At 37.2% G+C, this 14,693-nt stretch overlaps 1 protein-coding gene across 7 annotated transcripts in view; it reads left to right on the top strand.

The window, feature by feature from the left end:
• Positions 1-14,693, top strand: part of gad1a (glutamate decarboxylase 1a) — a 56,450-nt gene that overhangs the window by 20,528 nt on the left and 21,229 nt on the right. For 4 of the 7 annotated variants that reach the window (XM_059966593.1, XM_059966591.1, XM_059966592.1 and 1 more), the window contains 8 exons: positions 686-776; positions 3,243-3,355; positions 7,048-7,163; positions 7,265-7,344; positions 7,444-7,498; positions 7,662-7,778; positions 7,869-7,933; positions 8,407-8,485. In XM_059966593.1, the coding sequence (XP_059822576.1) occupies positions 686-776; positions 3,243-3,355; positions 7,048-7,163; positions 7,265-7,344; positions 7,444-7,498; positions 7,662-7,778; positions 7,869-7,933; positions 8,407-8,485 (716 nt within the window). Of the gene's footprint in view, positions 1-685; positions 777-1,597; positions 1,678-3,242; positions 3,356-4,016; positions 4,202-4,953; positions 5,083-7,047; positions 7,164-7,264; positions 7,345-7,443; positions 7,499-7,661; positions 7,779-7,868; positions 7,934-8,406; positions 8,486-14,693 lie in introns of those variants that run through there. The other 3 variants (XR_009511581.1, XR_009511582.1, XM_059966595.1) reach the window with 3 other exon arrangements.

The following is a 14,693-nucleotide window of genomic DNA, read 5'->3' as shown; positions in this document are numbered from 1 at the left end:
GTCCCCGGTGTCTCAATTTGAAATGATTTACCCCGAGAAGAATCATCCAAACCGTAATTAATATTGTTTTGCCTCTGTATTGTGTTGTACTAACATTATATTTTCAAAGCAGATCTTATGTTTTCAGTCTGCACAAAGCCACGTATCGGTAATAACAGACGACCCGGACAAAAAGCTTTGTAGTCGGTTTAAGTGAGAATACTTACCCATACAATTGACATCAGCTCCAGAGCGAAGAAGATACCACATCAATGAACGAAACCAATTTATCCGATTAGTGAAGAGAGGGGCTCCGATAGCCACCAAAAGATACATTCTGCGTGTTTTATATTCTAACCCACTATTTTTAGAGGAACTTACAAAGGTGAAATTAAGGGACAGTTGTTAAATTAACGCGTTAGAAGACTTGGAGCAGAAATAAATATTTTACACTCGCGCAATTTATATTAACCTACTTCGTCGCATTTTTAGAACAAGTGCTTCTCCGCTTGACGATCTATATCTAGATCAATTTGATAGTCTGTCTTGATTTGTTGATGTAGTTACTGATCAGTTTACGTGGAATGTTACCCAAGTGTTTGTGAGCATGAATATCAATCTATAAATATGTAGCAAATAATAGAACATTAGGCGAAAGGATGAGACTGTTTTCAGCACCTTAACATTTTAATTTGAATCCCCACAGGACATCCTCGGTTCTTCAACCAGCTTTCTTCTGGTCTTGATATTATCGGCTTGGCCGGAGAATGGCTTACATCAACAGCTAATACCAATATGTAAGTTCAGGAGTGCACTTAATTCTACCTTTCTTTTACTTCCAGTTTGTATCACAAAACGAAGTCCCACGTGACTCACTCCGAAATAAACGTTAAAGTTTCAACACTCGGAATAATTTAAACATTGTAGGAAGGGTTGACCCGAGCTAGGGCGTAGATACCAGGTGATAAATGAAAAACAATTCAGCATTGATATTTGAAACTGATTCGTGTTACTTGTGATTCCAGGGTTGAAGGGGGTGGGTGGGGTGGGAGAGCAGTGGAGGGCAGGGAAGGCGCAGGGATTTCATTTGAGCTGCCGCGGGCAACCGGCGATCAGTGTCCACGGTGGTGTCTAGTGGCTAACTAAGCAAGTACTCTTTTGAAGAGTGATTCGAATCTGATTCTGAGTGAAGTGGAACCACATTGGAATTTTGTTTCTGATAGCTTCGTGTGTCCACAGAGCCTTGCTCTCCCGGCAGTTAAAGAGAACACTAAATTACTTACTTCAACACCCCACTTCCAGAAACATACTGTAGAATGTATAGCTTTCCACTGGGCTGGAATAAGACCTCAATGAGTCTCAACAAAGTTGTCAAATAATCCTATTGATGGTAGCTTGATGGTTCTGGACTTGGCAGAAGGGGAAGAGAAACGGGCCGATTTTGTAACAGAATGATAATGTGCTTGTCCAAGCACACAGGCCTGTTGCAAGCCTGCCGGAGGTTGAAACCTATGGGAGGGGCAATGCAGTTTGTCATGAGTGGTGATAATTTTCGTCTTCCCTTAGAAGAAAATGCAGCTCACTTTATTTTAAAGTTCCTCTTTTTATCCCCACATAGTTGCCAATAGAGAAGTTGCAACTTGGAGACATTATCTGTTGGTATCCATCAATTTCTGTATGCTGCAACACCCACCATTATCTCACTTCCTCGACACTCAACTCTGCAACACTCTATGTGCTGTCAGATTCCTTGCTCAGCAAATAAAGTTATGGATGAGCCTGATCTTTCTCCAGGTAAACAACAAGAAGACTAAATCTACCCTATTCAGAATTCTCACTCTTGCCCTGAATTCATTCCAAACCAGAATGCAAACTTTGCTTGTAACAGACATTACCGTCCCATAGCCCTGTTTCAAACCCCACATTCTATCCATTAATACAACCACATAGTTTACCCTTGGCCCCCAATTTTCCAACTTCACCGCAGTCATCATCTTATTCGCAGAAATATTAACTCTTAATTTGTTGCCAATATCCTTCTCATTGTTTTTGAAATTCTGCATCTCATTCCTAATACTGCTACCCCCATTTTATCCCACAGTATCCATGTTGATCCACTCTGCTGCTTCATCCCCCTATGCACTGCAATTAATATTGTCATATTCATTTCCAAGTCATGTATGAACATGTTCTTTCCTACAGAAACCTTACCCAAATAATATCCTCAAATCTTTTGTCACTGATTCCTAATGCATTCCATCCTCCCTTCACAAGACCTTTGATCACTTGACTCTATTCTAATCTTGGAAATCCCTATCTATACAAAACAAATTACTGTGCTTATTGGAAATCTGAAATTAAAAAAATATATAATAACAGAAATACTCAGCAAGTCAGGCTGCAATGTGGAGAGGAAGCAAAGTTCTATGTTGATGAGATCAGATCTGATGAAAGGTCATTCAAAGCGTCTTTAAAGCCTACATTTTGACTGCGCTTTTGGTCTCCATTTTCTATTGCTTGGCTTCCAGTCCACATTTTAACCAATTTGGAATATTATATTGTGTTAATGAGGCAATACCGATGTAAGTGGCTGATATACACAAGGTAATGTTGGCTCGTGTTACTGTTCCTTAAATCATCTGGTATTCCATTCTTTAGACAAGTTAGACTAAAGTCTGATCAGGTTATTTTGCCATTGTATGGGCTGCATTTTCCATTTACATTTGCTGTGAGTTTAACATAAAGGCTGACTTTTTTCACTCTTCAGTTGTGGGAAATCATCATTTATAATTACATTTGCCATTTATTGACTGTCTTGTATTACAGAACAAAATTGTCCTTGGGGGATCATCACCTGGATAATTTTATGTGAATAATTGCTTTTGGACTTTGCAACCCAGTTCAATATTTTTAATTATCTTTGCTGGCTGCTTGTCTATATTTATTCTGTTCGGTGGACTGTCTGTGTGAGTTCAAATAACGGGCATTCCACATCATTTACAATGACATGTTTACAAGTGATATATCATGGCATAGGACCTTTCTTTAAAATAAAATTAATTGAATTGCACTGGATAAGTGGCAGATATGACTATATTTTACATACAGAAGACAGTATTTCATTGTCTTCCAAATATCTGGACCTGGGAATAATTTTGATTTATTTGTCATAAATGAATGGCACAATCTTTCATTAAAGGCACTGTGATTAAAAATGAGAAGATTGTTCAGAAGAGTTATTTTATGTGATACTTATCTCACAGGTTCACATATGAAATAGCACCAGTGTTTGTCCTCATGGAACAAATTACACTGAAGAAAATGCGAGAGATCATTGGTTGGCCTAACGGGGATGGTGATGGCATCTTTTCACCTGGTAGGTAATATGATAGATTTACTTTGGTGGAACTTTCAATTTGTAACAGTGCAGCGATGAAAAATGGATTTTGCTTTCAAACCAGGAAAGGTAAAAGATAATTTTAGTTGTGACAATAATAAATTCACAAATATTCTTCAGGTTTTTGTATTCATACTAGTTATCTTATTTTCAATATATTGCTGTTAATTCCAAATATATACTTAATTGTAAAAGATAAATAGCAAATGATAAACATAATCTGATATTCTAAATTTATTTGTTTATGTAATAGTCTGAAAACAAAAAGTGTAAATGTTACTTTTTATATAATTGGAAAGTCTCATAAAATCACATAATGTGCCATGGGACTTCAGTGTTAAATTATAAAAGTTTAGTTTTGTTCGATATTTCTTCTCCTAGAGTATGTCACCCTTAATGTCAACCCTGAGCATCAATACAAAACACCGTATTCATGATTATTACTGATATTCCAAACCATGCTCAAACATTATAGCCTTTCCAACAAATCAAAATTAGTTGAAAGGTTATATTTATCGCCTTCACCACTGGAGGATGGTTTATATATATATTTTTCTCTCTGGTGTACCTCTTCTCCCTTTTAAAAATCAGGTTTGATATTATTTAAAATGGATGTTTCCTCTGTAACCCTTTTGACCAGGCATGTGAAGTCATTGTACACCCTAGTGAAGATGGAACAACACACCTTGCATTTATATAGCACCTTTAATGTAGTAAACCATCCTAAGGAACTTCACAACGTTCAAGGAATATTATCAAACAAAATTTGACACCGAGCCACATTAGAAGATATTAGGACAAATGATCAAAAGCTTGATCAAAGAGGTAGGTTTTAAGGAACATCTAAATGAAGAAAAGAGAGGTTAAGTGCAAGAAAGGTTTAGAGAGTGAAGTGCTGTTTAGGGTCTAGGCAACTGAAAGCACAGCAGACAACAGTGGGGACATAATAAAATACTAGGGAGAACAGTAAGATTAGACTGGAGGACACCAGATATTTCAAAGAATTGTAGGTTTGGATTAAGTTACTGTGACAGGCAGAAGTAAGACCTTGGAGGAACTTGAAAGCAGAAATGACATATTTTAAAATTAAAGCATTGCTCAAATGGAAGTAATTGTAGATGAGGAAATAAAGGCAGTGCTAGCACAATTTTTGATAATTTAAAGTTTACAGAGGGTGGACGCTGGGGATCTGGTCAACAGTTATTAAATAAACCCTGAGGTGCTGACTATGTAGAGTTCAGCTAGTTTCATAATGTTTCATAAGTGGAAGAATTTGCTACTAATAATGGTGTGATAATATGGATCTGCACAGTCTGTTTATGTAGAAGATTGTTGTGACGGAAGACAGAATCAAATGCTGGGAATGAAGTTTGTGACGGGAACCCAAAGACAATGGCTTTAATCTTCCTAATATTTAGTATCAGGAATCTTCTGTTCATCCAGTGCTGAATGTCTTATTAATAGTGTTAAGGCTTGTTTGAAATAGTTAAAAAGAAGCTGGGGATTGATTTTGCATTTCAAGAAGTGAACACTTCTGCCAGATAGCAATATAATTTCTGGTTCTTTACATGGACTAGACATGTCTGTCAGTGAATACCCGAACTAGAATCCATCATCTCCACTGAAGATAGCATCTCTGGAATTTAAGAGCACGGATAAAGGTCATCTTTGGTGCGTGAGTTGGGCATGAGAGTGTGATGGACATGAAGGTGATTAGAATATTATAGCTGATGGTAAGGGTAATGTTGAAGAGACTTACCTGCAAATATATAGCGGTGGATAAAGGGCTAAAGAGTGCAAAGCCGTGAGTTTGTAAGTGCATGTTCAGGTTAACAAGGGTGGCACAAAGGAAAGTAAGATTAGGATGGGAAGGACAGGAACACAGAGTGATGGATTTGTGTAGCAGAGCCTTATTTCTCTGTGAGGCAATAGGAGAAGATAGGTTGTTTGGCAAAATCAAGGAAATATTTGTGTGTGAGGTGGAGAGTTTATTGTGGGTGTAAGAGGTGAAGGGAGATTTGAACAGGAGTTATGTCAAAGGAGTTGAAGTTCCAGAGGAAGAAGTCATACAACATTTTGGAAAAATTTGGGTGGATAGCAAAGAATGAGGATTTTTAATGAGATGCAAGGGTGTGAAATAGGATAATGCTCTGTAGGAATAAGAGCAAAGAATGTAAGAGGGCAGGCCATGATCTGATTAACTAATAAGAGCCAAATCAGCACGTAAACAATAGAGACTAGGCAAGAAATGAAAGATGTAGTAAGGCTGGATTTAGAAGGAATTGTCACTTCGCAGCTCAATTGCCCTCAAATTCACCTACTGGAAGGTTATGGGAAGTAAATGGTATGTTCATAAATGAATAGACAACCTTGAGGTAAGACACAAGGTCCACAAGGTCAACACATGGAAGAAAAGCTGGAAAGTGAGGAAGTTGGCAAGATTATTCCTGAACAGGGGCACGGGGTGATAAAATAGGTGGGGCAGTTGGGTCTACTGCTGATAAGGAAGTAGAAATAAATAATAGGCAATTTAAAAGATGCCAAGGAAGGACCAAGCTGCAGTTTATCTATGAGGCACTCAAATTATTAGGATTCTAGTAAGGTCATGCGTAACAATTGTGTTGAACGAGGCATTTGGAGAGCCAGAGAACCTGGCAAGGAACAAAGAGGAATGAAAGTGTAAACATAGAGCTCTAGAACGAGGGAAAGAAAAAGATGCAAAGTGACAATAGAATTGATGAGCTCTGATCTGAATTGCAGCCAAAGTATTTACACAAATGAATCCAGGGAAACTCAAGTTTCAAAGCCCAGCAATTATTATCTCGATATCCTGAAAGCAAACAAGGAACAGAAAGGAGATAAAAAGGTGGAATCGGGTGTAGGAAGCCCTACATTTGGGTGCTGTTGCCATACGTAGGGAGAAAGTAAAAGATTACTTAAGATTTTAGAGAACAGATTTAAGGTCGGATGATAGTTTAATGTAGAAATAAAAGACGGTATTAATGACAGAAGATTGTTTTACAAGACCAAAATAAGAACATACATAAAAAGTGGGAGAAAAAGACAGAACAGAGATTGGCTTGGTTTGGAATGGCAGCAAAAATACACAAGCCAGTTAACACAGTGAAAAATCAGATTACACAGAGTTAGATATAGAGCAATTATTCAGAAATATATTTCCAGTCTGTAAGTGGGGAAATGAAGTGACAATATGAAAATAGTATGAAATAAAAATAACATTCATTTTTTGTTTTGTAAGAACCCATTCAAACAGTACATTTCAAACCATAACATTCACTTATCCACTAGTAAGTTCAGGATAGCCAGTGAGAAATAATTGTGTGTTTAAAAACAGAATCCATTAAATCTTGTATTTCAGATAATTATTTCTTTTGTTTCACCTAAGTATGTTCTAATTTAACATTCAACTAATTGTAGCAATAATATTGAGTTAAAATTAACACTACAGTCTTAACCTGGAGTAGATTACAGCTAAAAACTTACAAATTAATTGTCAGCATTCAGAGACGTTATTCTAAACACATTAAAATTACATATTTTAACAAGTATTTGCTAAAGCTCCGAAGTAGCCGTTAATTTCACATATTAAATTGAAAATTCTTCAGTAGTATGCTTGTAAAGATGACTTTAAGACTGTTTTGCATTTTCAGGAGGAGCTATATCAAACATGTATAGCATAATGGCTGCTCGATATAAGTATTTCCCAGATGTTAAAGCCAAAGGGATGACTGCAGTTCCTAAATTGATTCTATTCACATCAGAAAATGTAAGATGGGCATTCCCTTAAATTTATTTAAGTATTATTTCTTAAAATTTTGATGAACACTTTCTAAAATTAATTATCTTGAATGTGTTTGTTTATGACAGAGTCATTACTCAATAAAGAAAGCAGGGTCTGCACTTGGATTTGGAACAGACAATGTGATTTTGTTGAAATGTGATGAGAGGTAAAGTACATACCTTTTAAAAACTCCGCTTGAAAACTGATTTTCCATATATTAAGATAATAAATTTTATATCTATTTTGTTTTTTGAAATAATTACAGGGGGAAAGTTATGCCATCTGATCTGGAAGCAAAAATTATTGAAGCTAGACAAAAGGTCTGTGTTTGCTTAATTTTAATTAACTAAACTGGGTCACCCAGAAACTGTTTTGACATTATAAATCCTTGTCTCTGTTTTCCAACTTTTTATTAACTATTACAGAAACTTGTGTTGCATAGTTTTCATTCTTGAAATGTAACAGAGCTATGTTTAATTTCAGGGATATTTTCCAATTTATGTCAATGCAACTGCAGGAAATACAGTCTATGGTGCATTTGATCCCATCGAAGAAATTGCAGATATATGTGCCAAATATAATCTTTGGCTCCATGTTGATGTAAGCCTTACATTTAAAGATTAATGTTAAAATTCATTATATGCATTTCTACAATAGAGAAGCAGAAATTTTGTTTTCTTTTATTGGCAGGCTGCATGGGGAGGTGGACTTCTGATGTCCAGAAAGCACCGCCATAAACTGAATGGGATTGAAAGGTAATTATGGTTCTTTCTAAGAATGTAATACCCTTATCTGATGGCAGTGCATGTGGGAAATTAAAAAAAAAGTTTAATAATATAACTCACTTCCTTCAAGTTTAATTTCACTCTTTTCGTTTTCCTGTCTTTATTTTTTCTCTGTCCTTGTCTGGGTATCTCATTGTCCTTGTCTGTTCTGTATTGATTTTAAGTGAAAGAATGGAATCAATTGTGGCTACAATGTTAATAAGCAACATAAAATAGTTTTTTCTTTTAAATTTAGCAAAATGGTGATACTTATTTTCATTACTTCTTTAAAATGACCCTTTTAAAATTGGGGAGATTTAAAATCATACTGTTCTATATAATTGATAGCTGCTAAACATGATATTCTAAAGGGCTAATCACAAAAAAAGAATGGATAATATTCTCAATTTTTAAGTGTATATTATACATACGGAATGCACTTACATCTTGGGTTTTCTTTCTAGGGCCAATTCAGTTACTTGGAATCCCCACAAGATGATGGGAGTTTTGTTGCAGTGCTCTGCCATCCTTGTTCGAGAAAAGGTATCTTACTTGAATTTAAAAGAAAAACTTGTCTCTTTCTCTAAATGCAAAGTTACTATGAAAGAAGTTCCACATAAATTATAATGCAACTCCACACATGTACAATGCCAAATAATAAACATAAGTACAATTTGAGTTATATAAATTCTAAGATTTCTTTCATATTTTAATTTTGCTGGAATTTTCAGAGGATCTTCCACAATTATTCTAAAAGTAATGTTCATCTGTAAATTGTTGAGGAAAAGGTATACGTTATGGTACTTTGTAAAACCAGAGTATTATTGGTGGGAATATGCAAAAATTGTTGCACTCTTCATCACACCACAGGAGGTAAAAAACTGGCACCAACCAAAATCTCACTGTGGTGTAATGATATGCCTTCTTTTGGAAAGTTGGAACATGCATGTGTTGCTGAGGGAGTAATCCTAAATCCCACAATACAATGGCCACTTGTTCTTTTCCTTATTAATGTTCCAAACCCCCACGACTTTTTGGGTGAAAGATTTCTTTTTCTTTCATTCCCATCTAATCATTTCATCAATAATTTGAAATATAAATCCACTCTTGCAGAGGGAATCAGCCTAGTTACCCACTTTCAGTGCACTGTTACTTTTCCATTTCAACCAGTTTCATTTGCTGTTTAAACTGATATGCAGATTTTCTGAGGTAAGTCTTGTGTGGAATATCATCCAGGTTACCACCTTCTGCAAGAATGAATGGATAACAATATGTCCTGCTCAGTGCTTAATCATCATAACAAAATTAGTGAACCCTCCAGGAAGATGGTACAAGTGCTGCATTTGCATTATCCTCTGGCTATCATATGCAGGACCCACCTCAACTGTATGTAAACCTTCAAATTATGCATGATGTCAGCAACTGAACTGGTAGTTGCAAATGTGGATTGTATTAACCAAATGCCTTCATTATTTTTCTTAATTAATGGGACATGGGCAATACTGAAAATGCCTTCTCTTAACATGCACACCGATGGTAAAGGTGATGGTGATGTTCTTTTGCAGTCTTTGTTATAGAAAATATTCTAACATTTCTTTTCTGTAAGAAATTTCACAACTTTGGCCCAGTAACTAGGCAGCCATGGTCAATATGATGCAAGATGGGAATATGAGCCCATTTTTTCTGCTGGAGAACCCTTGCCTAGCTGGTCCAGTGCATTTATACATATTGCATTTATGGTGCTCCAGATGTGTTGGTGTCAATTAGGCAGACTGTTTTCTCCAGACTATTTTAACGTTTTGAGAATTATTATGCTTTATTCATCCATTTAACTGAAGAATATTTCATCACACTCCTGTTTCCTTGAAGGTGGTAAGTCAGTTAATGAGATGTGTGTCAGGCATACTAAGCTTGACTTACTGTAATGCTTATGTTACTGGTCCAATTAAGATTCTGGTAAATGACCTGACCACCACCAAAACCCTAGTCCAGAATGCTGACGGTGGATGTTCAACAATAATTTTGTTGGATGACGGGGGGGGTTGGGGGGAGTTGGTCATTGGTCCTTATCTGGAGCACTAACCGATACTTGGCCTCTGCCTGAACATACTACACATTTTAAACACAAGAATTCTGCAGATGCTGGAAACCCAAAGCAACACACACAAGATGCTAGAGGAACTCAGCAGGTCAGACAGCAGCTATTAAAGTGAGCAAGTGGTCGACATTCCAGGCCGAGACCCTTCATCAGGTACAATTCTTGCTGCATTTATCCTAACTGAGCAATTGGAAATGCAACTGAATTCTGAATAGTTATCCAAGCCTCTGATCTTATAATGGAAAGATGATCACGACAAAGCAGCTGAAAATACAGCTCTGATTAAGCCCTGATAAAGGTTCCAGGAAAATGATTGTTCTCTATATCCTACAGGTATTAGCTTCCAGGAAGCTTTCTCGTGGATTTCTCTGAACTTACTGTATTCTTGGTCATCCTCAATAGCCTAAGCAGGTTGCAGGTTTTTGGTTTCTGATATGAAAACGTTTCAAAGGCAAGGGGTTGAGAAAGCATGGGGGTGAAAGTAAGAAGTTTGTGTTTCTGATGTCTGGACTTGAAAATCCAAAGACAGTTTGAATTAAGTAGAGATTCAGGGGGACTGTGAGACGTTAGATTATTGTTTCTATTCTGCCCTCACTCAGGAGTTTTATGTATTTTCTTAAGCTAAACAGATAGATGACTCAAGTCCCGGTGTAGCTGTAGTTGAAGGCAGTTTTACTAATCACCAACATGTTACAGTATGCAAAGAGCCAATGTAAAAAGACAGTAATTCTCACCGTTCTAACAAAAGGCTGATTCAAATATTGATTGAAATTCTTTTGCCTTCTAACAAGTGCTTCTAACTACTAAATGAAATATACAAATGATTATATAATGGCTGACCTAATGTCAAAGGCAAATTGCTTAACAACATGATAATAGGTCATCAGCAACAGCTGTGAACTTACAAGTAGTGAGACTTAGTAATCAGAGATAAACAAGCCACATCAGGAAAAACATAACAGTTAGGCTGCAGGATACCTTCATTTTCAGTGAGTCGGTCTTTGCTGTTGGCCACCGCCTCACCAATGGCTCTCCCAATAATTGGTCATTACTATCTCCTTTGAGATCTGGTCATGCAAATGCACCTCCAGCCTTTACAATTTGCTCTTCTTTCCCTGGGTTGTGTTCCACTTGCCAGTGTAAGGAGAGTTATTTGGGCAATCTGGTTTAGATGATTTTGGAGTATTGTTGGAAGAGCTGGCAGTGTGTGTAAAATGTGTGACCTTGGTGTGAAACATAGCTAAGTATGATAAGTATGCATGCATGCAATGAGGTATTTTAACATTTGATATGAGTTTCCTGTGATAAAGATTGGCATTCAAAGTAAATTTATTATCAGACTACATACATATATCTCACCATATACAACCCTGAGATTTGTTTTCTTGCAGGCATACTCAGTAAATCCAAAATGCTTAATAGAATCAATGAAGACCACATTCAATTGGCTGGACAAGCAACCAATATACAAACATGCGAAACTGCAATGTAGCTGAGCAAAGGGCTTTTAAACTGCAAGACCTCTCAATATTATGCCATTCATCCCATCAAGTTGCTCCAATATTCAATTATAGCTGGTTAATTTTCCCCCACAATCTCATTCTTCAGCCTTGCCCCATAGCCTTTGATGTCCTTACTAATCAAGAACCTATCAATCTCCGCTTTAAATAAACCTAATGAATTAATCTCCACAGCATTAAGTGACAATTAATTCCACAGATTTGCCACTCTTTGACTAAAGAAATTTCTCTAGTTCTGTTCTGAAGGGGCATCCTTGTATTCTGAGATAGTGCCCTCTGGGCCTAGACTCACCCACTTTTGGAAACATCCGCTCCACATCCATTCTATCTAAGTCTCTTAGTATTCAGTAAGTTTCAGTGATTTACCCTCATTCTTCTGAAGTGAGTACAAGCCCAGAGCCATCAAACACTCCTCATACGTTAACCCATACATTCCTGGAATCATTCTCATAAACGTTCTCTGAACTCTCTCCAAAGCCAGCAGATCCTTCCATAGATATGGAAGTCAAAACTGCTCACAATATCCAACTGCGGTCTGATCAATGTCTTATAAGGCTATAGGATCACTTCCTTGCTTTTATATTGTAGTCCTCTTGAAATGAATGCCATCATTTCATTTGTCTTCCTTACTACCAACTCAACCTGTGAGTTAACCTTTAAGGAATCCAGCACTAAGCCTCTGGAGTCCTAGAACTTCTGATTTCTGAATTTACTCTCTGTTTAGAAAATAGCCTACACTTTTATTCCTTCTACCAAAGTAAATGACCATACACTTCCCTACACTGTATTCTATCTGCCATTTCTTTCCCCATTCTCTTAATACATCCAAATACATCTGCAGTACCCCTGATTCCTCAGCGTCGCCTGTCCCTCAACCTATCTTTGGAGGGGAAATCTGCAATTTTGGTCATAAAGCCATCAATTCTGTATTCCAGATCATTAGCACATAATGTAAAAAGTAGCAGAACCAAAACCAACCCCACGGGAACACCACTAATCTGCAGTAGCCACAAAAGGCTCCTTTTATTCTCATCCTTTGCCTCCTGCCATTCTTCTATCCATGCTAGTATCAATCTTGTTTAGCAGTATCATGTGTGGCACTTGTCAAAGGTGTTCTGAAAATCCAAGTTAACAACATCAACTGATTCTCCTTTATCTATTCTGCCTATTACTTCCTCAAAGAACTCCAACAGATATGTCAGGCAAAATTTCCCCTTAAGGAAACCATACTAGCCAGCACATTTTATCATTTGCCTCAACGTACGCCGAAACCTCATCCTTGATAATGGACTCCAACATCCTTCTAACCACAGAAGTTAAGCTAACTGGCTTATAATTTCCTGTCTTTTGCCTCCCTCCCTTCTTAAAGAATGGAGTGACATTTGCAACCTTCCGGTCCTCTGAAGCAATTCCAGAAACTGGTGATTCTTGAAAGATCACTGCCAATGCCTCTACAATCTCTTCAGCTACCTCTTTCAGAACTCTGAGGTGTAGTCCAGGGTTGTTATGGTGATTTATCAGGGTGACGTGTCTACATTCAGACCTTTCAGCTTCCCAAGCATCATCTCCTTACTCATAATGACTACACTCACTTTGACCACACGAATCTCCCATATACCCAGCATGCTGGTGTCTTCCACAGTGAAAAGTGACGCAAAATACTTATTCAGTTCATTCATTTCTTTGTTCCCCATTACCACCAGTGTCATTTCCAGCAGTCTGATGTCCTCTTGCCTCTCTTTTGATATATCTGGAAAAAAAAATTGGTATCCTCTTTTATATTATTGGATAGCTTAATTTCATATTTAATCATTTCCCTCTTTATTGCTTTTTTAATTGCCTTCAGTTGTTTTTTTCAATGCTTTCCAATCCTCTAGCTTTCCACTATGTTTGCTATATTGTATGCCCCCTATTTTGGTTTTATGCTTATTTTTTTTATTATTAGTTTTTTTATACATTTTACAAATTAAAAAGAAACCCAAATCAGAATGAGGAACATTAATACAGTGCAAAATTAAGCATACAATGACAATATGTTACAAAGAAAGAGAATTTTTTTAAAAAGCACCTAAATTGAAGACAAGTAAACTTAGTATCCTCCCCCAACCCCTTTATGCTGATTTTTACTTCCCTTGTCAGCCTCAATAACCCGCTCTGCATTAGAATGCTTCCTCTTTGGGATGAACCACTCCTGGATCTTTAGAATTACTCCCAGAAACTCCAGCTGTTGCTGTTCTACAGTCATCTCTACTAGTGTCCCCTTCCAGTCTGCTTCAACTGAGCAGTATCTGAGGCTAATGGAACAGTTACTGTGATATGACATTTGAAAATGCATTCACTGACCTTGACAACTCATTATGTCATTGAACTTATTGCAGTGCAACATTCATGTCCTTAGTTTTGACTTCCAGTTTCCATTGCCTTTGCTATAACTTCCCAACAAGTGTCTCTGAGAAGATTATTTAAATCTGATTCACTTAGGAACTTCACAGAACCATATTGCATTCATACAGGAATCATTGAAGAAGATACCATCTGGATCTGTTGCCAATTAATATAGTATGATATTCAGAACCCATGGGCAATCTGGGAACAACTATTAGTATGATGTACAACAAACACCTTTGCTGTTCACTGTAAAATCTGAGCCATCAGGGTGAATCTTTCTGACTGAAATCAGTAAATTATGATTAGAACTGCCAACTTTATTTGAGTGTTTACAGCTGAATGGAGAACTCCCAAGTTTTCCTTCCTGATAGGTGTCAGTCTCCTTGAGGTTCTGGGGGCCCAGCAAAAATTCCTTTCTCCATTTTGAGGTGTTGTGAGCCAGTGATTCCCATGAGTCAGTGGGATGACACTACACATGTTCAAGAAGGCTTTGAGAATATCCTTCTCTGTCCACCTGGTTTTCTTTTCTCATTACAAAACATAGAGCACTTGCTTTAGGAATCTTCTCTCAATAATGTGGGCATCGAGGTACACCTGTCAGAACTCTCAAAACTGCCCAATGCATCACCGACACTGGCATACCTGCCATCAAGGACAGATATACAGAAAGGTGCTGAAAAGAAGGCCAGCGATATCATGCGGAATCTCACCCATCCTGCTCATGGACCATTTGCCCCACTTCCAT

Source organism: Hypanus sabinus, chromosome 4 (genome assembly GCF_030144855.1).
Source record: "Hypanus sabinus isolate sHypSab1 chromosome 4, sHypSab1.hap1, whole genome shotgun sequence".
In the NCBI taxonomy this organism is placed as follows: Eukaryota; Metazoa; Chordata; class Chondrichthyes; order Myliobatiformes; family Dasyatidae; genus Hypanus; species Hypanus sabinus.
Note: the sequence above shows the minus strand (reverse complement) of the source record. Positions and strands in the feature narration are given on the sequence as shown.